The 26,939-nt window shown below is 37.2% G+C and overlaps 1 protein-coding gene across 4 annotated transcripts; it reads left to right on the forward strand.

Annotated features, from left to right (window-relative positions):
• The first annotated feature begins 596 nt into the window (after positions 1-596).
• Positions 597-25,744, forward strand: LOC108264746 (uncharacterized). Of its 4 annotated transcripts, XM_053677852.1 has the most exons (82): positions 597-710; positions 1,565-1,669; positions 1,810-1,898; positions 1,990-2,188; positions 2,272-2,382; positions 2,490-2,594; positions 2,768-2,856; positions 3,019-3,217; positions 3,306-3,419; positions 3,562-3,675; positions 3,860-3,948; positions 4,116-4,314; positions 4,394-4,507; positions 4,622-4,729; positions 4,902-4,990; positions 5,363-5,561; positions 5,650-5,763; positions 5,898-6,011; positions 6,196-6,284; positions 6,449-6,647; positions 6,727-6,840; positions 6,962-7,069; positions 7,242-7,330; positions 7,703-7,901; positions 7,990-8,103; positions 8,238-8,351; positions 8,536-8,624; positions 8,792-8,990; positions 9,070-9,183; positions 9,298-9,405; positions 9,578-9,666; positions 9,846-10,044; positions 10,133-10,246; positions 10,381-10,494; positions 10,676-10,764; positions 10,931-11,129; positions 11,209-11,322; positions 11,437-11,544; positions 11,717-11,805; positions 11,985-12,183; positions 12,272-12,385; positions 12,520-12,633; positions 12,815-12,903; positions 13,069-13,267; positions 13,347-13,460; positions 13,575-13,682; positions 13,855-13,943; positions 14,123-14,321; positions 14,410-14,523; positions 14,658-14,771; positions 14,953-15,041; positions 15,207-15,405; positions 15,485-15,598; positions 15,713-15,820; positions 15,993-16,081; positions 16,261-16,459; positions 16,548-16,661; positions 16,804-16,917; positions 17,088-17,176; positions 19,194-19,392; positions 19,479-19,592; positions 19,737-19,850; positions 19,979-20,067; positions 20,239-20,437; positions 20,524-20,637; positions 20,780-20,878; positions 21,007-21,095; positions 21,267-21,465; positions 21,552-21,665; positions 21,808-21,906; positions 22,035-22,123; positions 22,295-22,493; positions 22,580-22,693; positions 22,836-22,949; positions 23,078-23,166; positions 23,338-23,536; positions 23,616-23,729; positions 23,833-23,940; positions 24,050-24,138; positions 24,226-24,418; positions 24,503-24,616; positions 24,700-25,744. In XM_053677852.1, the coding sequence occupies exons 1-82, from the start codon at positions 627-629 to the stop codon at positions 24,712-24,714; spliced, it is 10,320 nt and encodes a 3,439-aa protein (XP_053533827.1). In that variant the 5' UTR covers positions 597-626; the 3' UTR covers positions 24,715-25,744. The 4 variants fall into 4 exon arrangements, with proteins under 4 accessions (XP_053533827.1, XP_053533829.1, XP_053533828.1 ...); XM_053677854.1 differs by lacking the exons at positions 23,616-23,729; positions 23,833-23,940; positions 24,050-24,138; positions 24,226-24,418; XM_053677853.1 differs by lacking the exons at positions 20,524-20,637; positions 20,780-20,878; positions 21,007-21,095; positions 21,267-21,465.
• The last annotated feature ends 1,195 nt before the right edge of the window (positions 25,745-26,939 follow it).

Genomic DNA, 26,939 nt, shown 5'->3' on the forward strand with positions numbered 1-26,939 from the left:
GCCTAGTCCTTTAGCCATCACAACTTGGCCCTTGTCAAAGTCATTCAAATCTTTACACTTGCCCATTTTTCTTGCTTTCCACACATCAACTTTAAGAACTGTCTGTTTGCTTGCTCTTTAACATATCCCACTGCTTGACAGGTGCCATTGTAACAAGATAAACACTGTTATTCACTTCACCTGTCAGTGGGTTTAATGATGAACAGTGTATGTTCCAATGAGCCAAAGCACAGGGTATGACCTGAAGATTGCTGTCCACCAACATGCTCCATGTTCTTTGACAAAGTTTGAAAATAATTGTATTAAGGAATGGAAGAAAATGTCAAAATCAAAATGCACAATTCCTGCACAAGGCTTTTTAAACTGATTTACGGTGTAACAAATTACTTATTTTGTTGTACATTACATTAAAGTTTTGGGAGTTTCGTGCAATTCGGTTCATTGCCAAAGGGCTAACGGTTTTAAAATAGTTCATAACATTTATTAAAATGCCTTGGGGATTTTCATTATCCTGACGTCAAAAAGAGTTCCATCCCCATCAGTGGTACACTATATAAACCTCGGTGCACATGTTCAGACACTCATTCTGTTCTCACAGAATTTTGCCCCGCCTGCTTATTGCCAACATGAGTTGTGGAGGCAGAGGAAGAGGAAGAGGAAGAGGAAGGGGTCATCATGAGCACAGCCATCACGGGAGTCCTGGTTTTGAGGTAAGTACCGTTCTGAGGGTAATGCATTATTTGCTTTATTTGTAATAACCAAATGTGCATGTGTGGATATACTGCCTCACACACTAGTGTGTGACTCTAGTGGGTTAGTACTAGACACACACATGTACACATATATGCTTTGTAATGCAATATAAATAATATACAGTTTATGCTATATAATTATATAATAATGAATTGTGAACTACATTTACTATTATTATAAGAAACCTAGGAATTGAATACACAATATTATTAAGATTTTTGAACAAGTTCTATATGTCAGTTTATACTGGGCCAAGTTGTGACAACTTTGTGAAAACTTGACCTTACCTGATGGATTTTAATGGTAGCTATATCTAAAGTCCTATATCTAACACAGGGCTGCAATATTCTCTCATCTCCTCTACTCCTATACAATAGGATTTTGAACATTCAAGTCTGACAAACCATATTAAACAAAACGTAAGGTGACATTTTGTAACTTTTAAAAGTCACATGTGAGAAAATTGTGTTCAGCTCAAAATAGAGTCACTTTGAACAGGTCAACAGGAAACTGACATCATAGCATTTAGTCTCACTAAACAACAATGAAATTTTAGAGCTAAATCCTCACAAATATGAAGAGTGATATGTTTACTATGTTTACTGCATACAGTGTGTATATACTGTATGACTGTACTGTATATTTGTTTAATGACAGTTATCTCCAGCAGTTGTTTGTAATTTTCTTTTGTGGTCAGGAGTGATTATCTTGGAATCAGAAAATAACATAATTTAGAATGTAAAATGCAGACTTTTTGAGACCACCCAACTTCATTCTGATACCTATTATTATTATTTTTTTTATCAATCAGGAGGAAGTCCAATCATTTACCGGTATGGCACAATCGTTCTTTCAAGGTATGGGGGTCACGCAGTTAACCATCCCGCCTGAGGTTTCAAATCCAGTCATCCAGCCTGTGAGTAAAAAAAAAAGCACAGTATAAAGATAAATACAAGTCCTTCTTTTAATAATTCTAATCATTCCCAGGATAATGCACCAAATATGAATTTTGCAATTCTATTATTTGGCAATTCTAATTTATTCATTGTGCTACAGAGCATTCCCTATGTTGGACCAATAGCTGGAGGTATAAGACCAGGAACACGACTACATGTCGAAGGGACTGTTCCTCATAATGCCAAACAGTATGCTAACATTTATTTCTTAATCTTTATTTCTTTCAATGGCATTTGTACCATTTTGGTATTGTAAATAACTTTTTTTTTCCCTATGAAGGTTTCAAATAAACTTCAAAACAGGGGTAAAAGATGCTGATGATGTCGCTTTTCATTTCAATCCCCGGTTCGGACACTACGTATACATGAACAACTTCAGAAATGGGAAATGGCAGAAGGAGGAATTGGGTCCTGATAAGCCCTTTGTGAAGGGGCAACTTTTTAAACTACTGTTTCTCATCAATAAGGATTCCTATGAGGTGGGTTACTTCAAATAAATCACTGATAATTGATGAAAAACGTATTCAAGAAAAGTCTAAACGAATTTACAACTTATCTACAGGTCCATGTGAATGGAATGAAATTCTACACATTCAGTCACCGTATTCCTTTTGACATGGTTACTACACTTGGCATAGTAGGAGATGTTACAATATACTGGTTGGGTTTTGAGGTAAGTAAATTAGTTTATTCATATTAATTGGATCAATTCTAGTTTTTAATTTATGAGAAAAGTCGCTTCTTGGAGGATCATTCTTGACATATTAATTTTCTCATTAGAAATGGGAAGTTCCTTCTTTGTTCAAAGAAAGCAAAGTTATAATGATGGGAATCGGAGGCTGGACATACATCCCATTAGTGGTTTCTCATCTGACCAGCAACCCAGTAAGTAAATTAGCCTAAAAAAAGACACATTGAACATAAGTCAAAAGAGACATTTTCATTACAAAATGCTTTAAAATGGACAAAATATGCATTCTATCATTAAGTCTTAGAATAGTTATTCTTACTCGGCAAGATGGATAATTGTTTTTGCACACCGTCTGTTCTCTCTCCAGGCAATTCCCTTTGTGTGTGAAATCCCAGCAGGCAAAAAACAAGACATAGCTGTACTTTTCCAAGGGACTGTTCCTGCAAATGCAAATCTGTAAGCTCCAAAAGGGCTTTAAATGAAAATGGGGAAAACACTATGTATAAATACTACAATTACAACAGCAGAGACATTAAATTCAGGGAATTTTTCAATTGAAGGCGACAAGAGTTAAAAATTTTAGCTATACATATGGAATAATTTTGTTTCTTGTCACAGCTTTGACATAAATTTCAAAACGGGGCCGGCTGAAGGTGATGATGTCGCTTTTCATTACAACCCTCGCATTGGTCATCATACCTCCCTGAACAGCGTCAGAAATGGAAACTGGGAGACAGAGGAAACTGCACCTGATAAACCCTTCACTAGGGGAGGAGCCTTCATAATTCTTGTAGTCATCAACTCTGAGGGCTATGAGGTGTGTCTTTTTCCCTAATAGTTTAGACACTATTGTTGTAATTAAAGGAATATTATAATCAATAATCAAATAAACAATCTTTCTGCAGGTCTATGTGAACGGCTTAAGACACTGCACATTCAAGCACCGCATTCCTCTAGAGAAAGTTACTACAGTTAACGTTGGTGGAAATGTTTCCCTCCTCGTCTGTGGTTTTATTGATGTATGTTTACAAGTTTGTTGTTATTAATCTTGTAGGTGCAAGCTGAATATATATGTTATTTAGATATTTATTGATCTATTTTCTTATTTCCTGTTCAAGCTGCATTTCAATAACATGCTTGATATCTTCATTTTCTCCTCAGAGCTGGAGTACTACTTCATCCTTTAAGGAACTAAAGAAAATCACAACCACACAGGGCCCAACCTCCAGTTTGACATACATGCCTTTTGAGATTTCACATCCAGTCAGTAGCCCTGTAAGTAAACCAGTACATGACATGGACAGGAAAGCCATAGCATGTCAGAAGGAACTTTTTAAATTCAAGCTACTTTCTCTTTAATAAGGCACAAACTGAGATTTTTTCCATTAAGTCTTAGAATATTTGTTCTTACTTGCCATGACGGCCACCTGATTGTGCACATCATTTGTTCTGTCTCCAGGCACTTCCCTATGTGACTAAAATCCCAGGAGGTTTAAAACAAGACACGGCTGTATTCCTACAAGGGACTGTTCTTGCAGATGCAAAAAAGTACGCTCCTAAAGCTCTTGAAGTAAAAACGAAGAAAATGGCATATGTAACTACTACAGTTAGAAAAGTTACACTCAGGGAATTCTTTTTTAAATTGTAATCTCTAAGAGGCTATAGATTTTTGACACAAATGTTTGCAATTCTTTTTTTTTTCTTTCTCTTCTCAGCTTTGTATTTAATTTTAAAACGGGGCCGTCAGACGGTGATGACATCGCTTTTCACTACAGGCCCTACTTTGGTTATCATATCGTCCTGAACAGCTTCAGAAATGGAAGCTGGGAGAAGGACGAAACTGCACCTGATAAACCCTTCACCAAGGGAGGAGCCTTCCAAATGTTTGTTGCCGTTTCATCTGTAGGCTACGAGGTATGTTTTATATAATATGCAGCAGGATGCTGAAATCAGAGAATCATGCAGTACAATAAATTTGACCTCATTTCTGCAGGTCTACGTGAACGGATTAAAACAATGCACCTTCAAGCACCGGATTCCTCTAGAGAAAGTTTCAGTAGTTCATTTGTCTGGAGATGTTTCCCTCCTCATATGTGGTTTAATTCATGTAAGTAAATAACTTCTTGCTCTTAATGGTCACTGTGTAGTTTGATCATTTTTATCATTTCATTATCAGTTGCTCCATTAAACCTCACGCTTGAGATTTTCAATTTTTCACCAGAAATGGAAGAGTCCTTCTTGGATCATCAAAGAAAAGAAAACTTTACTGATGGGAAGTGGAAGTTCAACATTTATCCCATTAGAGATTTCTGATCCGATCAGCAACCCAGTGAGTAAATCAGCCTAAGATAGATCTGATTAATTGTCGAAAAGCCCATTTTCATTTGCAAAATGCTGCTTTGTAATAATGGAGAAAATATCAATTTTATCCTTAAATCTTGAAACAGTTCTTCTTGACATGATGGATATTTGATAGTGCACATTGTCTGTTCTCTCCACAGGCAGTTCCATATGTGGCTAAAATCCCACAAGAGATCAAACAAGATATAGCTGTAGTCTTCCAAGGAACTGTTCCTGCAGATGCAACTAGGTATGCTCCTAAAGCGCTTTGAGTGAAAAAGAAGAAAACACCATACACAGCTACAACAGTTATAAAAGCAGGCACACTAAAATTCAAGAAATTCTTCTTGTTTTTGCCTTCAATGGTAATCCAGAAGAGTTAACAATTTTTGATAGAGATATTTGCAATAGTTTTTTTTCTTTAAACAGCTTTGAAATAAATTTCAAAACGGGGCCGGCTGATGGTGATGACATCGCTGTTTTACTATTACTCTCACTACAAGAGTAAAAGTTAGAGTAGTGAACTCATGCGTGTTTGGTTTGCCTTACACACTGTAGTTTAGAACACTTAAATACACGATCGGAACACAGATATTTGAAGCGTTTTTGTTTTTCTTCACAGCTTTGCCATAAATTTCAAAACGGGGCCGGCTGAAGGTGATGACGTCGCTTTTCATTACAACCCTCGCATTGGTCATCATACCTCCCTGAACAGCGTCAGAAATGGAAACTGGGAGACAGAGGAAACTGTAACTGATAAACCCTTCACCAGGGGAGGAGCCTTCATAATTCTTGTAGTCATCAACTCTGAGGGCTATGAGGTGTGTCTTTTTCCCTAATAGTTTAGAGACTATTGTTGTAATTAAAGGAATATTATAATCAATAATCAAATAAACCTTCTTTCTGCAGGTCTATGTGAACGGCTTTAGACACTGCACATTCAAGCACCGCATTCCTCTAGAGAAAGTTACTACAGTTAACGTTGGTGGAAATGTTTCCCTCCTCGTCTGTGGTTTTATTGACGTATGTTTACAAGTTTCTTGTTATTAATCTTGTAGGTGCAAGATAAAAATAGGAGTTATGTATTGATTTATTTAATTATTTCCTGTTCAAGCTGCATTTCAATAACATGCTTGATATCTTCATTTTCTCCTCAGAGCTGGAGTACTACTTCATCCTTTAAGGAAGTAAAGAAAATCACAACCACACAGGGCCCAACCTCCAGTTTGACATACATGCCTTTTGAGATTTCACATCCAGTCAGTAGCCCTGTAAGTAAACCAGTACATGACATGGACAGGAAAGCCACAGCATGTCAGAAGGAACTTTTTAAATTCAAGCTACTTTCTCTTTAATAATGCACAAACTGAGATTTTTTCCATTAAGTCTTAGAATATTTGTTCTTACTTGCCATGACGGCCACCTGATTGTGCACATCATTTGTTCTGTCTCCAGGCACTTCCTTATGTGACTAACATCCCAGGAGGTTTAAAACAAGACACGGCTGTATTCCTACAAGGGACTGTTCTTGCAGATGCAAAAAAGTACGCTCCTAAAGCTCTTGAAGTAAAAACGAAGAAAATGGCATATGTAACTACTACAGTTATAAAAGTTACACTCAGGGAATACTTTTTTAAATTGTAATCTCTAAGAGGCTATAGATTTTTGACAAAAATGTTTGCAATTCTTTTTTTTTTTCTCTTCTCAGCTTTGTATTTAATTTTAAAACGGGGCCGTCAGACGGTGATGACATCGCTTTTCACTACAGGCCCTACTTTGGTTATCATATCGTCCTGAACAGCTTCAGAAAGGGAAGCTGGGAGAAGGAGGAAACTGCACCTGTTAAACCCTTCACCAAGGGAGGAGCCTTCCAAATGTTCGTTGCCATTACATCTGTAGGCTACGAGGTATGTTTTATATAATATGCAGCAGGATGCTGAAATCAGAGAATCATGCAATACAATAAATCTGACCTCATTTCTGCAGGTCTACGTGAACGGATTAAAACAATGCACCTTCAAGCACCGGATTCCTCTAGAGAAAGTTTCAGTAGTTCATTTGTCTGGAGATGTTTCCCTCCTCATATGTGGTTTAATTCATGTAAGTAAATAACTTCTTGCTCTTAATGGTCACTGTGTAGTTTGATCATTTTTATCATTTCATTATCAGTTGCTCCATTAAACCTCACGCTTGAGATTTTCATTTTTTTTTTTTTTACCAGAAATGGAAGAGTCCTTCTTGGATCATCAAAGAAAAGAAAACTTTACTGATGGGAAGTGGAAGTTCAACATTTATCCCATTAGAGATTTCTGATCCGATCAGCAACCCAGTGAGTAAATCAGCCTAAGATAGATCTGATTAATTGTCGAAAAGCCCATTTTCATTTGCAAAATGTTGCTTTGTAATAATGGAGAAAATATCAATTTTATCCTTAAATCGTCAAACAGTTCTTCTTGACATGATGGATATTTGATAGTGCACATTGTCTGTTCTCTCCACAGGCAGTTCCATATGTGGCTAAAATCCCACAAGAGATCAAACAAGATATAGCTGTAGTCTTCCAAGGAACTGTTCCTGCAGATGCAACTAGGTATGCTCCTAAAGCGCTTTGAGTGAAAAAGAAGAAAACACCATACACAGCTACAACAGTTATAAAAGCAGGCACACTAAAATTCAAGAAATTCTTCTTGTTTTTGCCTTCAATGGTAATCCAGAAGAGTTAACAATTTTTGATAGAGATATTTGCAATAGTTTTTTTTCTTTAAACAGCTTTGAAATAAATTTCAAAACGGGGCCGGCTGATGGTGATGACATCGCTGTTTTACTATTACTCTCACTACAAGAGTAAAAGTTAGAGTAGTGAACTCATGCGTGTTTGGTTTGCCTTACACACTGTAGTGTAGAACACTTAAATACACGATCGGAACACAGATATTTGAAGCATTTTTGTTTTTCTTCACAGCTTTGCCATAAATTTCAAAACGGGGCCAGCCGATGGTGATGACGTCGCTTTTCATTACAACCCTCGCATTGGTCATCATACCTCCCTGAACAGCGTCAGAAATGGAAACTGGGAGACAGAGGAAACTGTAACTGATAAACCCTTCACCAGGGGAGGAGCCTTCATAATTCTTGTAGTCATCAACTCTGAGGGCTATGAGGTGTGTCTTTTTCCCTAATAGTTTAGAGACTATTGTTGTAATTAAAGGAATATTATAATCAATAATCAAATAAACCTTCTTTCTGCAGGTCTATGTGAACGGCTTTAGACACTGCACATTCAAGCACCGCATTCCTCTAGAGAAAGTTACTACAGTTAACGTTGGTGGAAATGTTTCCCTCCTCGTCGGTGGTTTTATTGACGTATGTTTACAGGTTTCTTGTTATCAATGTTGTAGGTGCAAGATAAAAATAGGAGTTATGTATTGATTTATTTAATTATTTCCTGTTCAAGCTGCATTTCAATAACATGCTTGATATCTTCATTTTCTCCTCAGAGCTGGAGTACTACTTCATCCTTTAAGGAAGTAAAGAAAATCACAACCACACAGGGCCCAACCTCCAGTTTAACATACATGCCTTTTGAGATTTCACATCCAGTCAGTAGCCCTGTAAGTAAACCAGTACATGACATGGACAGGAAAGCCACAGCATGTCAGAAGGAACTTTTTAAACTCAAGAAACTTTCTCTTTAATAATGCACAAACTGAGATTTTTTCCATTAAGTCTTAGAATATTTGTTCTTACTTGCCATGACGGCCACCTGATTGTGCACATCATTTGTTCTGTCTCCAGGCACTTCCTTATGTGACTAAAATCCCAGGAGGTTTAAAACAAGACACGGCTGTATTCCTACAAGGGACTGTTCTTGCAGATGCAAAAAAGTACGCTCCTAAATCTCTTGAAGTAAAAACGAAGAAAATGGCATATGTAACTACTACAGTTAGAAAAGTTACACTCAGGGAATTCTTTTTTAAATTGTAATCTCTAAGAGGCTATAGATTTTTGACACAAATGTTTGCAATTCTTTTTTTTTTCTTTCTCTTCTCAGCTTTGTATTTAATTTTAAAACGGGGCCGTCAGACGGTGATGACATCGCTTTTCACTACAGGCCCTACTTTGGTTATCATATCGTCCTGAACAGCTTCAGAAATGGAAGCTGGGAGAAGGACGAAACTGCACCTGATAAACCCTTCACCAAGGGAGGAGCCTTCCAAATGTTTGTTGCCGTTTCATCTGTAGGCTACGAGGTATGTTTTATATAATATGCAGCAGGATGCTGAAATCAGAGAATCATGCAGTACAATAAATTTGACCTCATTTCTGCAGGTCTACGTGAACGGATTAAAACAATGTACCTTCAAGCACCGGATTCCTCTAGAGAAAGTTTCAGTAGTTCATTTGTCTGGAGATGTTTCCCTCCTCATATGTGGTTTAATTCATGTAAGTAAATAACTTCTTGCTCTTAATGGTCACTGTGTAGTTTGATCATTTTTATCATTTCATTATCAGTTGCTCCATTAAACCTCACGCTTGAGATTTTCAATTTTTCACCAGAAATGGAAGAGTCCTTCTTGGATCATCAAAGAAAAGAAAACTTTACTGATGGGAAGTGGAAGTTCAACATTTATCCCATTAGAGATTTCTGATCCGATCAGCAACCCAGTGAGTAAATCAGCCTAAGATAGATCTGATTAATTGTCGAAAAGCCCATTTTCATTTGCAAAATGCTGCTTTGTAATAATGGAGAAAATATCAATTTTATCCTTAAATCTTGAAACAGTTCTTCTTGACATGATGGATATTTGATAGTGTACATTGTCTGTTCTCTCCACAGGCAGTTCCATATGTGGCTAAAATCCCACAAGAGATCAAACAAGATATAGCTGTAGTCTTCCAAGGAACTGTTCCTGCAGATGCAACTAGGTATGCTCCTAAAGCGCTTTGAGTGAAAAAGAAGAAAACACCATACACAGCTACAACAGTTATAAAAGCAGGCACACTAAAATTCAAGAAATTCTTCTTGTTTTTGCCTTCAATTGTAATCCAGAAGAGTTGACAATTTTTGATAGAGATATTTGCAATAGTTTTGTTTCTTTACACAGCTTTGCCATAAATTTCAAAACGGGGCCGGCTGAAGGTGATGACGTCGCTTTTCATTACAACCCTCGCATTGGTCATCATACCTCCCTGAACAGTGTCAGAAATGGAAACTGGGAGACAGAGGAAACTGTAACTGATAAACCCTTCACCAGGGGAGGAGCCTTCATAATTCTTGTAGTCATCAACTCTGAGGGCTATGAGGTGTGTCTTTTTCCCTAATAGTTTAGAGACTATTGTTGTAATTAAAGGAATATTATAATCAATAATCAAATAAACCTTCTTTCTGCAGGTCTATGTGAACGGCTTAAGACACTGCACATTCAAGCACCGCATTCCTCTAGAGAAAGTTACTACAGTTAACGTTGGTGGAAATGTTTCCCTCCTCGTCTGTGGTTTTATTGACGTATGTTTACAGGTTTCTTGTTATTAATCTTGTAGGTGCAAGATAAAAATAGGAGTTATGTATTGATTTATTTACTTATTTCCTGTTCAAGCTGCATTTCAATAACATGCTTGATATCTTCATTTTCTCCTCAGAGCTGGAGTACTACTTCATCCTTTAAGGAAGTAAAGAAAATCACAACCACACAGGGCCCAACCTCCAGTTTGACATACATGCCTTTTGAGATTTCACATCCAGTCAGTAGCCCTGTAAGTAAACCAGTACATGACATGGACAGGAAAGCCACAGCATGTCAGAAGGAACTTTTTAAACTCAAGAAACTTGGTCTTTAATGAACAAATTTACATTTTTACCATTAAGTCTTAGAATATTTGTTCTTACTTGCCATGACGGCCACCTGATTGTGCACATCATTTGTTCTGTCTCCAGGCACTTCCCTATGTGACTAAAATCCCAGGAGGTTTAAAACAAGACACGGCTGTATTCCTACAAGGGACTGTTCTTGCAGATGCAAAAAAGTACGCTCCTAAAGCTCTTGAAGTAAAAACGAAGAAAATGGCATATGTAACTACTACAGTTAGAAAAGTTACACTCAGGGAATTCTTTTTTAAATTGTAATCCCTAAGAGGCTATAGATTTTTGACACAAATGTTTGCAATTCTTTTTTTTTTTTTCTCTTCTCAGCTTTGTATTTAATTTTAAAACGGGGCCATCAGACGGTGATGACATCGCTTTTCACTACAGGCCCAACTTTGGTTATCATACCGCCCTGAACAGCTTCAGAAATGGAAGCTGGGAGAAGGAGGAAACTGCACCTGATAAACCCTTCACCAAGGGAGGAGCCTTCCAAATGTTTGTTGCCGTTACATCTGTAGGCTACGAGGTATGTTTTATATAATATGCAGCAGGATGCTGAAATCAGAGAATCATGCAATACAATAAATTTTACCTCATTTCTGCAGGTCTACGTGAACGGATTAAAACAATGCACCTTCAAGCACAGGATTCCTCTAGAGAAAGTTTCAGTAGTTCATTTGTCTGGAGATGTTTCCCTCCTCATATGTGGTTTAATTCATGTAAGTAAATAACTTCTTGCTCTTAATGGTCACTGTGTAGTTTGATCATTTTTATCATTTCATTATCAGTTGCTCCATTAAACCTCACGCTTGAGATTTTAAATTTTTCACCAGAAATGGAAGAGTCCTTCTTGGATCATCAAAGAAAAGAAAACTTTACTGATGGGAAGTGGAAGTTCAACATTTATCCCATTAGAGATTTCTGATCCGATCAGCAACCCAGTGAGTAAATCAACCTAAGATAGATCTGATTAATTGTCGAAAAGCCCATTTTCATTTGCAAAATGCTGCTTTGTAATAATGGAGAAAATATCAATTTTATCCTTAAATCTTGAAACAGTTCTTCTTGACATGATGGATATTTGATAGTGTACATTGTCTGTTCTCTCCACAGGCAGTTCCATATGTGGCTAAAATCCCACAAGAGATCAAACAAGATATAGCTGTAGTCTTCCAAGGAACTGTTCCTGCAGATGCAACTAGGTATGCTCCTAAAGCGCTTTGAGTGAAAAAGAAGAAAACACCATACACAGCTACAACAGTTATAAAAGCAGGCACACTAAAATTCAAGAAATTCTTCTTGTTTTTGCCTTCAATTGTAATCCAGAAGAGTTGACAATTTTTGATAGAGATATTTGCAATAGTTTTGTTTCTTTACACAGCTTTGCCATAAATTTCAAAACGGGGCCGGCTGAAGGTGATGATGTCGCTTTTCATTACAACCCTCGCATTGGTCATCATACCTCCCTGAACAGCGTCAGAAATGGAAACTGGGAGACAGAGGAAACTGCACCTGATAAACCCTTCACCAGGGGAGGAGCCTTCATAATTCTTGTAGTCATCAACTCTGAGGGCTATGAGGTGTGTCTTTTTCCCTAATAGTTTAGACACTATTGTTGTAATTAAAGGAATATTATAATCAATAATCAAATAAACCTTCTTTCTGCAGGTCTATGTGAACGGCTTTAGACACTGCACATTCAAGCACCGCATTCCTCTAGAGAAAGTTACTACAGTTAACGTTGGTGGAAATGTTTCCCTCCTCGTCTGTGGTTTTATTGACGTATGTTTACAAGTTTCTTGTTATTAATCTTGTAGGTGCAAGATAAAAATAGGAGTTATGTATTGATTTATTTAATTATTTCCTGTTCAAGCTGCATTTCAATAACATGCTTGATATCTTCATTTTCTCCTCAGAGCTGGAGTACTACTTCATCCTTTAAGGAAGTAAAGAAAATCACAACCACACAGGGCCCAACCTCCAGTTTGACATACATGCCTTTTGAGATTTCACATCCAGTCAGTAGCCCTGTAAGTAAACCAGTACATGACATGGACAGGAAAGCCACAGCATGTCAGAAGGAACTTTTTAAACTCAAGAAACTTGGTCTTTAATGAACAAATTTACATTTTTACCATTAAGTCTTAGAATATTTGTTCTTACTTGCCATGACGGCCACCTGATTGTGCACATCATTTGTTCTGTCTCCAGGCACTTCCCTATGTGACTAAAATCCCAGGAGGTTTAAAACAAGACACGGCTGTATTCCTACAAGGGACTGTTCTTGCAGATGCAAAAAAGTACGCTCCTAAAGCTCTTGAAGTAAAAACGAAGAAAATGGCATATGTAACTACTACAGTTAGAAAAGTTACACTCAGGGAATTCTTTTTTAAATTGTAATCCCTAAGAGGCTATAGATTTTTGACACAAATGTTTGCAATTCTTTTTTTTTTTTCTCTTCTCAGCTTTGTATTTAATTTTAAAACGGGGCCATCAGACGGTGATGACATCGCTTTTCACTACAGGCCCAACTTTGGTTATCATACCGCCCTGAACAGCTTCAGAAATGGAAGCTGGGAGAAGGAGGAAACTGCACCTGATAAACCCTTCACCAAGGGAGGAGCCTTCCAAATGTTTGTTGCCGTTACATCTGTAGGCTACGAGGTATGTTTTATATAATATGCAGCAGGATGCTGAAATCAGAGAATCATGCAGTACAATAAATTTTACCTCATTTCTGCAGGTCTACGTGAACGGATTAAAACAATGCACCTTCAAGCACCGGATTCCTCTAGAGAAAGTTTCAGTAGTTCATTTGTCTGGAGATGTTTCCCTCCTCATATGTGGTTTAATTCATGTAAGTAAATAACTTCTTGCTCTTAATGGTCACTGTGTAGTTTGATCATTTTTATCATTTCATTATCAGTTGCTCCATTAAACCTCACGCTTGAGATTTTCAATTTTTCACCAGAAATGGAAGAGTCCTTCTTGGATCATCAAAGAAAAGAAAACTTTACTGATGGGAAGTGGAAGTTCAACATTTATCCCATTAGAGATTTCTGATCCGATCAGCAACCCAGTGAGTAAATCAGCCTAAGATAGATCTGATTAACTGTCGAAAAGCCCATTTTCATTTGCAAAATGCTGCTTTGTAATAATGGAGAAAATATCGATTTTATCCTTAAATCTTGAAACAGTTCTTCTTGACATGATGGATATTTGATATTGTACATTGTCTGTTCTCTCCCCAGGCAGTTCCATATGTGGCTAAAATCCCACAAGAGATCAAACAAGATATAGCTGTAGTCTTCCAAGGAACTGTTCCTGCAGATGCAACTAGGTATGCTCCTAAAGCGCTTTGAGTGAAAAAGAAGAAAACACCATACACAGCTACAACAGTTATAAAAGCAGGCACACTAAAATTCAAGAAATTCTTCTTGTTTTTGCCTTCAATTGTAATCCAGAAGAGTTGACAATTTTTGATAGAGATATTTGCAATAGTTTTGTTTCTTTACACAGCTTTGCCATAAATTTCAAAACGGGGCCGGCTGAAGGTGATGACGTCGCTTTTCATTACAACCCTCGCATTGGTCATCATACCTCCCTGAACAGCGTCAGAAATGGAAACTGGGAGACAGAGGAAACTGTAACTGATAAACCCTTCACCAGGGGAGGAGCCTTCATAATTCTTGTAGTCATCAACTCTGAGGGCTATGAGGTGTGTCTTTTTCCCTAATAGTTTAGAGACTATTGTTGTAATTAAAGGAATATTATAATCAATAATCAAATAAACCTTCTTTCTGCAGGTCTATGTGAACGGCTTAAGACACTGCACATTCAAGCACCGCATTCCTCTAGAGAAAGTTACTACAGTTAACGTTGGTGGAAATGTTTCCCTCCTCGTCTGTGGTTTTATTGACGTATGTTTACAGGTTTCTTGTTATTAATCTTGTAGGTGCAAGATAAAAATAGGAGTTATGTATTGATTTATTTACTTATTTCCTGTTCAAGCTGCATTTCAATAACATGCTTGATATCTTCATTTTCTCCTCAGAGCTGGAGTACTACTTCATCCTTTAAGGAAGTAAAGAAAATCACAACCACACAGGGCCCAACCTCCAGTTTGACATACATGCCTTTTGAGATTTCACATCCAGTCAGTAGCCCTGTAAGTAAACCAGTACATGACATGGACAGGAAAGCCACAGCATGTCAGAAGGAACTTTTTAAACTCAAGAAACTTGGTCTTTAATGAACAAATTTACATTTTTACCATTAAGTCTTAGAATATTTGTTCTTACTTGCCATGACGGCCACCTGATTGTGCACATCATTTGTTCTGTCTCCAGGCACTTCCCTATGTGACTAAAATCCCAGGAGGTTTAAAACAAGACACGGCTGTATTCCTACAAGGGACTGTTCTTGCAGATGCAAAAAAGTACGCTCCTAAAGCTCTTGAAGTAAAAACGAAGAAAATGGCATATGTAACTACTACAGTTAGAAAAGTTACACTCAGGGAATTCTTTTTTAAATTGTAATCCCTAAGAGGCTATAGATTTTTGACACAAATGTTTGCAATTCTTTTTTTTTTTTCTCTTCTCAGCTTTGTATTTAATTTTAAAACGGGGCCATCAGACGGTGATGACATCGCTTTTCACTACAGGCCCAACTTTGGTTATCATACCGCCCTGAACAGCTTCAGAAATGGAAGCTGGGAGAAGGAGGAAACTGCACCTGATAAACCCTTCACCAAGGGAGGAGCCTTCCAAATGTTTGTTGCCGTTACATCTGTAGGCTACGAGGTATGTTTTATATAATATGCAGCAGGATGCTGAAATCAGAGAATCATGCAGTACAATAAATTTTACCTCATTTCTGCAGGTCTACGTGAACGGATTAAAACAATGCACCTTCAAGCACCGGATTCCTCTAGAGAAAGTTTCAGTAGTTCATTTGTCTGGAGATGTTTCCCTCCTCATATGTGGTTTAATTCATGTAAGTAAATAACTTCTTGCTCTTAATGGTCACTGTGTAGTTTGATCATTTTTATCATTTCATTATCAGTTGCTCCATTAAACCTCACGCTTGAGATTTTCAATTTTTCACCAGAAATGGAAGAGTCCTTCTTGGATCATCAAAGAAAAGAAAACTTTACTGATGGGAAGTGGAAGTTCAACATTTATCCCATTAGAGATTTCTGATCCGATCAGCAACCCAGTGAGTAAATCAGCCTAAGATAGATCTGATTAACTGTCGAAAAGCCCATTTTCATTTGCAAAATGCTGCTTTGTAATAATGGAGAAAATATCGATTTTATCCTTAAATCTTGAAACAGTTCTTCTTGACATGATGGATATTTGATATTGTACATTGTCTGTTCTCTCCCCAGGCAGTTCCATATGTGGCTAAAATCCCACAAGAGATCAAACAAGATATAGCTGTAGTCTTCCAAGGAACTGTTCCTGCAGATGCAACTAGGTATGCTCCTAAAGCGCTTTGAGTGAAAAAGAAGAAAACACCATACACAGCTACAACAGTTATAAAAGCAGGCACACTAAAATTCAAGAAATTCTTCTTGTTTTTGCCTTCAATTGTAATCCAGAAGAGTTGACAATTTTTGATAGAGATATTTGCAATAGTTTTGTTTCTTTACACAGCTTTGCCATAAATTTCAAAACGGGGCCGGCTGAAGGTGATGACGTCGCTTTTCATTACAACCCTCGCATTGGTCATCATACCTCCCTGAACAGCGTCAGAAATGGAAACTGGGAGACAGAGGAAACTGTAACTGATAAACCCTTCACCAGGGGAGGAGCCTTCATAATTCTTGTAGTCATCAACTCTGAGGGCTATGAGGTGTGTCTTTTTCCCTAATAGTTTAGAGACTATTGTTGTAATTAAAGGAATATTATGATCAATAATCAAATAAACCTTCTTTCTGCAGGTCTATGTGAACGGCTTTAGACACTGCACATTCAAGCACCGCATTCCTCTAGAGAAAGTTACTACAGTTAACGTTGGTGGAAATGTTTCCCTCCTCGTCTGTGGTTTTATTGACGTATGTTTACAAGTTTCTTGTTATTAATCTTGTAGGTGCAAGTGGAATATATATGTTATTTATATATTTATTGATCTATTTTCTTATTTCCTGTTCAAGCTGCATTTCAATAACATGCTTGATATCTTCATTTTCTCCTCAGAGCTGGAGTACTACTTCATCCTTTAAGGAAGTAAAGAAAATCACAACCACACAGGGCCCAACCTCCAGTTTGACATACTTGCCTTTAGAGATCTCACATCCAGTCATTTACCCTGTAAGAAAAAAAAGTATATATACATGAAAGCCACATCATGTCAGAAGGAACTTTTTAATCTCAACCAATTTTGCTCAATGAGAGAAGCCTTGCATTTTACCATTATATCTTAGAATATTTGTTCTCCCAGTGATGAATATCTGATTGTGCACTTCACCTGTTGTCATCAGGCACTTCCCTATGTGGTTAAAGTCCCAGGAGGGATACATCAAGACAAGGCTGTATTCTTCCAAGGCACAGTTCCTGCAAATGCAAAAGGGTATGCTGTCAAAACCCACAGAATTCAGTTACACAAATCATTATGTACAGTGTCTTCCTTCTGTATTCTCTCCCATTGAACTTTTCCATATTTTGTACTTGTGTTACAAGCTAAAGTTGAAATTTCCTTAACTAGAATATGTTTACCATTAGATTTATACAATATTTATATAAAACTTATTTGAATTACTAATTTAAAGGTCCAAAATACTTTTAATTCCAACAGAAATCATAATTAATACAAAAAACCAGGCATTTATTGGTTGGATTAGTATCACCATTAATTACCAGCATTACCCCCGCGGTCTGGACTTGGTAGAACCGCTATTGGCTGAAATTACACCCGCAAGTCCATCAATTAGCCACCCCTCCATTTAAGGACTTTACAGTTCTAGCTGTTTCAACAGCTCACTGAACTAGGTTTTTAGACCTCTGCCTATATAGCTGAGAATTATTGATGGTGGCGACTAGCCATGGCATATGCAGCATGTCCAAGTGATCCTAAAGTCCTTGAGGCAGGCCAGCCTCATGGAAAACACATTAGTGAATTAGTGAATAATCTTTCCCCATCAGCTTCCTGATATGTTTGCCCATTCTACTTTACAACATTTCTCAAGCTGTGTGAAACTGGATAGAGACTCAAGAGTCTTAATCAGACTGAAGCTCGGGCTTTGACTGGGTCATTCTAGCACATTCAAGGTCTTGGTTTTCAACCAGTCTAGTGTAGTTTCGGCATTATCCATAGGGTTTATATGCTCCACCATAGTCTAAAGTCTCTGGCAGAGTATAGCAATTTTTCTTCTAGGATTGCTCTGTGTTTGGCTACATACACCAAGCCATTATCTCTGAACAGTTTCACAGTCCATGATAATGTAAAGCATCACCAGTATATGATCATACCACCACCAAGCTTCTTTGTAGCAGTATTGTTCTCAGTGTGATGATCATTGTTGGATTTCTGTCCAAAATAATGCTTTGTGTCAAGGCCAAAATTTTTAACTTTAGTATCATCCTTCCAGAGAACCGTTTTCCATATGCTTGTTCAATCTACAATAGGCATTTTATCAAACTCATATGGCTTTAATTTTTTATTTTCTTTATAAACCCCTGCTTTTTTAAGTGTCTGGTCGATGCTTGTCCTATGAACAGCTTTTCCCAGCTGAGCTGTGGATCTCTTAATCTCCTTAAGTATTACTCTTGGTCTCTTGGTTCCTTCTCAGATTAATGCCCTCCTTCCACAGTCACATTTGGTGAACAGTTTTCTTTTGGGCAGAATCACAGTTGTGCCACATTCTTTCCATGTTTTTATTATGGATTTAATGGGGTACAGATAAAATTTTGGGATACTTTTGTAAAGAAACAAATCCTCATTGCTACTTTTCCAGAACCTTGTCCCAGACTTGTTTTGAAAGCTCTGTGGTCTTCATGATGCTCTTTTATTTGGGTATGTTCCTGCACAGTAAAATCCAGTGTTGAATTTACACCCTACAGTGTTTACATACATGAACACTGGGTTTTGATTCAACACTAGGGATTTTACTGTGTGCCATCCAGGAACAGGTGTATATATATATATATATATATATATATATATATATATATATATATATATATATATATATATATATATATATTGAAATCATCGGAAACTTTAAGCGCCCATAAGCGAATTTTATTAATCTAATTATGATACTTCTGATGTTAAGTTGTGCAACATTATTAACTTAGTTTCACAGAAACATGGGTGAATCCTGAATGTAATACCCAAAACAGTAAGATTTTTATTTGTAACAAATTTGGCAAACTATATAGATTTTTTACCCCACTTCAATATTGTGGACTATGTCATGTAGATTTATCCCAACTAAGTACACATTGAATCCAGGTTTTAAGATTACAAATTGTGGAAAAATGCTATGGGCAAATGCATATGCCGGACAATTAATATACTGAACATACTACAACTATAGAAACATGTTGAGCAAAATTATGTTATATACTTTTGATTTTCTTCACAGCTTTGAAATAAATTTCAAAACGGGGCCGGCTGATGGTGATGACATCGCTTTTCATTACAACCCTCGCATTGGTCATCATACCGCCCTGAACAGCGTCAGAAATGGAAACTGGGAGACAGAGGAAACTGCACCTGATAAACCCTTCACCGCAGGACAAACCTTCCAACTCATTGTGGCCATCAACCCTGAGGCTTATGAGGTGTGTTTTTTATTAATTATTTTTGAGACGACTGCTGTAATTGACAGAAAACTGTGAAAGTGATCAACCATATATCCTTTCTGCAGGTCTATGTGAACGGTTTAAGACACTGCACGTTCAAGCACCGCATTCCTCTGGAGCAAGTTTCAACAGTTAGCATTGGTGGAGATCTCTCCAACATCATATGTGGTTTGATACATGTATGTTTAATAGCTTTGTACTATTAATGGCATAGACGCACACTAATTCTATGGCTTTCATTTTATCAATTTAATTGTTTGGGTTTTTTTGTGTGTTGAAGCTGTATTTAAAGAACATGCTAAATATTTTAATATTCTCTTCAGAGCTGGAGATCTTCTTCATTCTTTACGGAACTTCAGAAAATTGCAATCACAGAAGGTACACCAACAAGCGTGGAAACCACAGCTTTAAACATTTCACATCCAATCACCAACCCAGTAAGTTAAACACTACATAAGATCAACATAAAAGCTACAAAATATCAGGAAAAGTCTTCAGAGTCAACCAAGTTACTCTAAAATAACATTGAAAATGGATAATTTTTTCTAATACGTGCTCTCTCCAGGCACTTCCCTATGTTGGTAAAATACCAGGAGGGATTCAAAAAGACATGGCTGTATTCTTCCAAGGGACTATTCCTCAAGATGCCAAAGGGTACGCTTGCTTTGACGCCCCACTGAATGAAATATAGAACTCATCATGTATATGTACTACAACCACAGAATCGTGAACAGTCAAAGTTAGAGTAGTGAACACATGCGTGTTTGGTTTCCCTTACATGCTGTAGTTTAGAACACTTAAATACACAATTGTTTTTCTTCACAGCTTTGAAATAAATTTCAAAACGGGGCCGGCTGATGGTGATGACATCGCTTTTCATTACAACCCTCGCATTGGTCATAAAACCGCCCTGAACAGCGTCAGAAATGGAAACTGGGAGACAGAGGAAACTGCACCTGATAAACCCTTCACCACAGGACAAACCTTCCAACTCATTGTAGTCATCAACACTGAGGCTTATGAGGTGTGTCTTTTCTTAATTATTTTTGAGACGACTGCTGTAATTGACAGAATACTGTGAACGTAATCAACCATATATCCTTTCTGCAGGTCTATGTGAACGGTTTAAGACACTGCACGTTCAAGCACCGCATTCCTCTAGAGAAAGTTTCAACACTTGGCATTAGGGGAGATCTCTCCAACCTCATATGTGGTTTTATACATGTACGTTTAACACCTTTGTACTATTAATGGCATAGATGCAAACTAATTATATGGATATCATTTTATTCATTAATAAGTTTGGGGTTTTTTGTGTTGAAGCTGTAATTAAAGAACATGCTAAATATTAAAATTTTGTCTTCAGAGCTGGACGACTTCTTCATTCTTTACGGAACTTCAGCAATTTGCTATCACAGACAGTTCATCAACAGCTTTAAACATTTCACATCCAATCACCAACCCAGTAAGTTAAACACTACATAAGATCAACATAAAAGCTACAAAATATCAGGAAAAGTCTTCAGAGTCAACCAACTTACTCGATAATAACATTGAAAATGGATAATTTTTTCTAATACGTGCTCTCTCCAGGCACTTCCCTATGTTGGTAAAATACCAGGAGGGATTCAAAAAGACATGGCTGTATTCTTCCAAGGGACTATTCCTCAAGATGCCAAAGGGTACGCTCGCTTTGAAGCCCCACTGAATGAAATATAGAACTCATCATGTATACGTACTACAACCACAGAATCGTGAACAGGAAAAGTTAGAGTAGTGAACACATGCGTGTTTGGTTTCCCTTACATGCTGTAGTTTAGAACACATAAAAACACAATTGTTTTTCTTCACAGCTTTGAAATAAATTTCAAAACGGGGCCGGCTGATGGTGATGACATCGCTTTTCATTACAACCCTCGCATTGGTCATAAAACCGCCCTGAACAGCGTCAGAAATGGAAACTGGGAGACAGAGGAAACTGCACCTGATAAACCCTTCACCGCAGGACAAACCTTCCAACTCATTGTAGTCATCAACACTGAGGGTTATGAGGTGTGTCTTTTCTTAATTATTTTTGAGACGACTACTGTAATAGACAGAATACTGTGAACATAATCAACCATATATCCTTTCTGCAGGTCTATGTGAACGGTTTAAGACATTGCACGTTCAAGCACCGCATTCCTCTAGAGAAAGTTTCAACACTTGGCATTAGGGGAGATCTCTCCAACCTCATATGTGGTTTTATACATGTACGTTTAATACCTTTGTACTATTAATGGCATAGATGTAAACTAATTATATGGATATCATTTTATTCATTAATATGTTTGGGGTTTTTTGTGTTGAAGCTGTAATTAAAGAACATGCTAAATATTAAAATTTTGTCTTCAGAGCTGGACGACTTCTTCATTCTTTACGGAACTTCAGCAATTTGCAATCACAGACAGTTCATCAACAGCTTTAAACATTTCACATCCAATCACCAACCCAGTAAGTTAAACACTACATAAGATCAACATAAAAGCTACAAAATATCAGGAAAAGTCTTCAGAGTCAACCAACTTACTCGATAATAACATTGAAAATGGATAATTTTTTCTAATACGTGCTCTCTCCAGGCACTTCCCTATGTTGGTAAAATACCAGGAGGGATTCAAAAAGACATGGCTGTATTCTTCCAAGGGACTATTCCTCAAGATGCCAAAGGGTACGCTCGCTTTGAAGCCCCACTGAATGAAATATAGAACTCATCATGTATACGTACTACAACCACAGAATCGTGAACAGTCAAAGTTGGAGTAGTGAACACATGGGTGTTTGGTTTCCCTTACATGCTGTAGTTTAGAACACTTAAATACACAATTGTTTTTCTTCACAGCTTTGAAATAAATTTCAAAACGGGGCCAGCTGATGGTGATGACATCGCTTTTCATTACAACCCTCGCATTGGTCATCAAACCACCCTGAACAGCGTCAGAAATGGAAACTGGGGGACAGAGGAAACTGCACCTGATAAACCCTTCACCGCAGGACAAACCTACCAACTCATTGTAGTCATCAACACTGAGGGTTATGAGGTGTGTCTTTTCTTAATTATTTTTGAGACGACTACTGTAATAGACAGAATACTGTGAACATAATCAACCATATATCCTTTCTGCAGGTCTATGTGAACGGTTTAAGACATTGCACGTTCAAGCACCGCATTCCTCTAGAGAAAGTTTCAACACTTGGCATTAGGGGAGATCTCTCCAACCTCATATGTGGTTTTATACATGTACGTTTAATACCTTTGTACTATTAATGGCATAGATGCAAACTAATTATATGGATATCATTTTATTCATTAATATGTTTGGGGTTTTTTGTGTTGAAGCTGTAATTAAAGAACATGCTAAATATTAAAATTTTGTCTTCAGAGCTGGACGACTTCTTCATTCTTTACGGAACTTCAGCAATTTGCAATCACAGAAGGTTCATCAATAAGCGTGGAAACCACAACTTTAGACATTTCACAGCCAATGACCAAACCAGTAAGTTAAACACTACATAAGATCAACATAAAAGCTACAAAATGTCAGGAAAACCTCTTCAGAGTCAACCAACTTGATCTAAAATAACATTGAAAATTAAAAAAAATTCTAATACGTGCTCTCTCCAGGCAATTCCCTTTGTGGGTAAAATACCAGGAGGGTTTAAAAGCGACATGGCTATATACTTCGAAGGGACTACTCCTCAAGATGCCAAAGGGTACGCTCGCTTTGAAGCCCCACTGAATGGAAAATTGAACACATCATGTATACGTACTACAACCACAGAATCGTGAACAGTAAAAGTTAGAGTAGTGAACACATGCGTGTTTGGTTTGCCTTTCACGCTGTAGTTTAGAACACTTAAATACACAATTGTTTTTCTTCACAGCTTTGGAATAAGTTTCAAAATGGGACCGGCTGAAGGTGATGACGTCGCTTTTCATTACAACCCTCGCATTGGTCATCATACCTCCCTGAACAGCTTCAGAAACGGAAACTGGGAGACAGAGGAAACTGCACCTGATAAACCCTTCACCAGGGGAGGAGCCTTCGTAATTCTTGTAGTCATCAACTCTGAGGGCTATGAGGTGTGTTTTTATGATAATGTATGATAATTTATTCATTTAAATAAAAGAACATTAACCACATTTTCTCTCTTTTTTGCAGGTCTATGTGAATGGTGTAAAGCACTGTTTGTTTAAGCACCGCATATCTTTAGAGCAAGTTTCCATACTTGGTATTCAAGGAGATGTTTTGATCTCCACATTTGGTTTTATTTATGTATGTAAACACTATCCTCTTGCTACCTTAGATAAAATTTCATTTTGTTCTGTTTCCTGCTTTGAAAATAAATGCTTTGTGATTTTTCCCCTTTACTTACCAGAATTGGAGTAGTTCTCCCATCTATAAAGAAATTCAGAAAATCCAAAGCAAAAAGAGCACAACCTCGACAACCATCACTCTAGAGATTTCACAATCAATCAGCAACCCTGTAAGTAAAACAGTACGAGATTGTTAGGAACCACACAGGATATCTGACACAAACTTTTGCACTCAAATGTGTGGATACTTGACTGTGCATCTTGTCTTTATCTTTTCAGGCGATTCCCTATGCAGGAAAAATACCAGTAGTGGTAAAGCCAAATATGGCGGTACTTGTTCAAGGGAATGTTCTTGAAAATGCTGTTAGGTATGCCCTCATATCACTCTGAAACTTGTTTGAATGATAAAACTCCCATAACAGATTTTGAAATTGTTCTACTTTTTTTCTTCACAGCTTTGAAATCAATTTTAAAACGGGGCCATCTGATGACATCGCTTTTCACTTCAAACCTCACATTGGTGATCACACCACCCTGAACAGCTTCAGAAATGGAAGCTGGGAGACACCAGAAAATGTACCAATTGAACCTTTCACCAGCCGAGGAGCCTTCCAAATTATTGTTGTCTTTAAATCAGAGGGCTACGAGGTCTGTTTCTTAAATTACTTCACAGTAATAATTAAATAAATGTAAGATTCGAAGTCATTTAAAATATTTTCCATGCTTCTGCAGGTTTATGTGAATGGCTTGAAACACTGCACATTTAAACATCGCGTTCCTTTAGAGAAAGTGTCCCTAATTGCCATTAATGGAGACACTACTATTCAGCTAATTGGTTTTGCTGAAGTAAGTAAAACACTTTTCTGCTTCTTGAAAAAGTTTAATGTAGTTCCATTAATTAACACATTTTCTATTTTTCTTTCCATTAGAACTGGAGTAAATAAATTAAAATGAGTAAAACACATGTACATGGGGAAGAAGTTCCAGAGGCTGAAAAAATACAACCATGTTCCACAGTAGTATTTCTTTTAAGTAGGTGTAGATTTAAAAATTCTCTCCTTAATTTGCCACCAACTTATATTTATGTTTTTGTACAAACTATACAACTTGGGATGTGACACTGGACATTTCACCAACCAATCTGAACAACAGAAAAGCTAACATTTTAATCAACACTGCCTCAACTTCCTTGTGAATAACTTTGGTCTCTTAAAGAAAAAAAAATGTGGCTTTCAGACTTTCATGTGAAATAATGTAATGTTTTAATATGACCATAAATTGATTTGCTATTTATCATGTAGGTAACATTAAATGTCAGGAAAACAACCATAGGGATAAAAGATTGAACCTTTTCATCACATTCCAAAGTTTTACAATTCATTTATTTATTTTTTTAAATCCATAATTGAAATACTTTTTGGATACTACACCGACTTTGGATCAAGATATTTACCTTTTTTGATTGATAATCTACAAGTCTGCTGTGAGGCCTGCTTGGATACTTCTCTTATAATTCAATGGCAACAGAAAAAAATCATTTTTGTCTATGCAAAAACGCGGAATGAAGTGATAAGGCCGCCCAGAAGCTACAAATTAACTTCTGGGCAGATTTTTGTTGAAGGGTAGCTTGTTTGGCCAACAATTTTCATTGGAAAGGTTTTGATGCATTTAAGCTTGCATTATGATTCTCCATAAGAGAGACTCAAAGAGGGAATTCAGGGAACATAACGGTATATATTCCTGTACTTGTCTTTTGGGCTAAGGGGCATATATTGGCTACTTGATATTTAGTCCTGCTTTAGATTAAAGAGTACCTTTTTGGGGAGTATGGTGAAAACAGCTTCCATATTTTCCATATATATATTTTTACCTTCTTCTGGCTAACTACTTAATCTGTGCTGAAATCTTTATTTGTTAAACTGATTTACTGCTGAGTTTCTCTTTTAATCCTCAATAAACAATGGGAATCTGAAATTTCAGTCTCTTGACATTTTCTCTCCAAATTTCAGACATGCATACACTTGCAATCAAAATTATTCAACCTCCCATTGCAAATCAGGTTTATTGTCAAAATTTATAGACTTTCAGCTGTTTGAAATGAACAAATCAAACAAAAGCAACTGAAATAGTTCAACACAACAAATGCTTCAAGTGGTTTCACCAAATTCAACTGAAAATGCAACTTATAATGACTTCTCCAGTTTCAAAATTATTCAACCCCCAGAATAGAGTCCCTCACAATAGCACAAATATGCAAAACAGGTCTTGTCTCAAGCACACCTGATGCAACTAATCTAAGGGCTTCATTAGTTGCACCAGGTGTGCTTGAGCTGGAACACATGAAATACTTGAACTGGCTAGGGGCAGAACATACATGAAATACCTGGACGGGGCAGAAAAAGGAAACTATCAACAGATGCAACCAGATTTCTGAGAAGACAGTTTGTGGAAAAACCCTAAAGTGACTTCAAAAGACCTGCAGCTAGATTTGTTAGCAACAGGCACTGAGGTTTCAGTGAGCTACAGGGCCATCACAGTCACCTGACTTGAACCCCATAGAAAATCTCTGGTGGGATTTGAAGAAGGTGGTTGCAGAACACAAACCGAAGAATATTAATGAACTGGAGGCCACTGCTCATGAGAAATGGGATAAGATTCCTCAGGAACACTGCCGGAAGCTGGTGTCTCTGGTGGCTATGCATCTCATTTGCAGCAGGTCATAACAGCAAAACGGTGCTCTACTATGTAATAAATTTACTTGCCAGGAAGGGGTGAAATAACTTTAAAACTGGAGAAATCATTATAAGTTGTATTTTCAGTTGAATTTAGGGAAACCACTTGAAGCATTCGTTGTGTTGAACTATTTAAATTGCTTTTGTTTGATTTGTTCATTGCAAACAGCCGAAATTCTGTGAACACATAATATTTTCACTATTTCTTAATTTGAGCAATATTACAGAGAGATTTTAACATACCTCACATTGTGGTCAAGCAGCCTTGTGAAATTCATGAAGATTAATACTTTCATTGAACATCCTTCCAACAGACTTAGTACTGACTAACTTGGAATACAATTGAGATGATTTAAAATCCCAAAATCCAGTGTGAAGAGAATGGGTTACCTTTTGAGTTTGGTTCCTCTCAAGGTTCTTCCTTATATTGTCTCAGA

The sequence above is a fragment of the Ictalurus punctatus genome, chromosome 4, assembly GCF_001660625.3.
Source record: "Ictalurus punctatus breed USDA103 chromosome 4, Coco_2.0, whole genome shotgun sequence".
Lineage (NCBI taxonomy): Eukaryota > Metazoa > Chordata > Actinopteri > Siluriformes > Ictaluridae > Ictalurus > Ictalurus punctatus.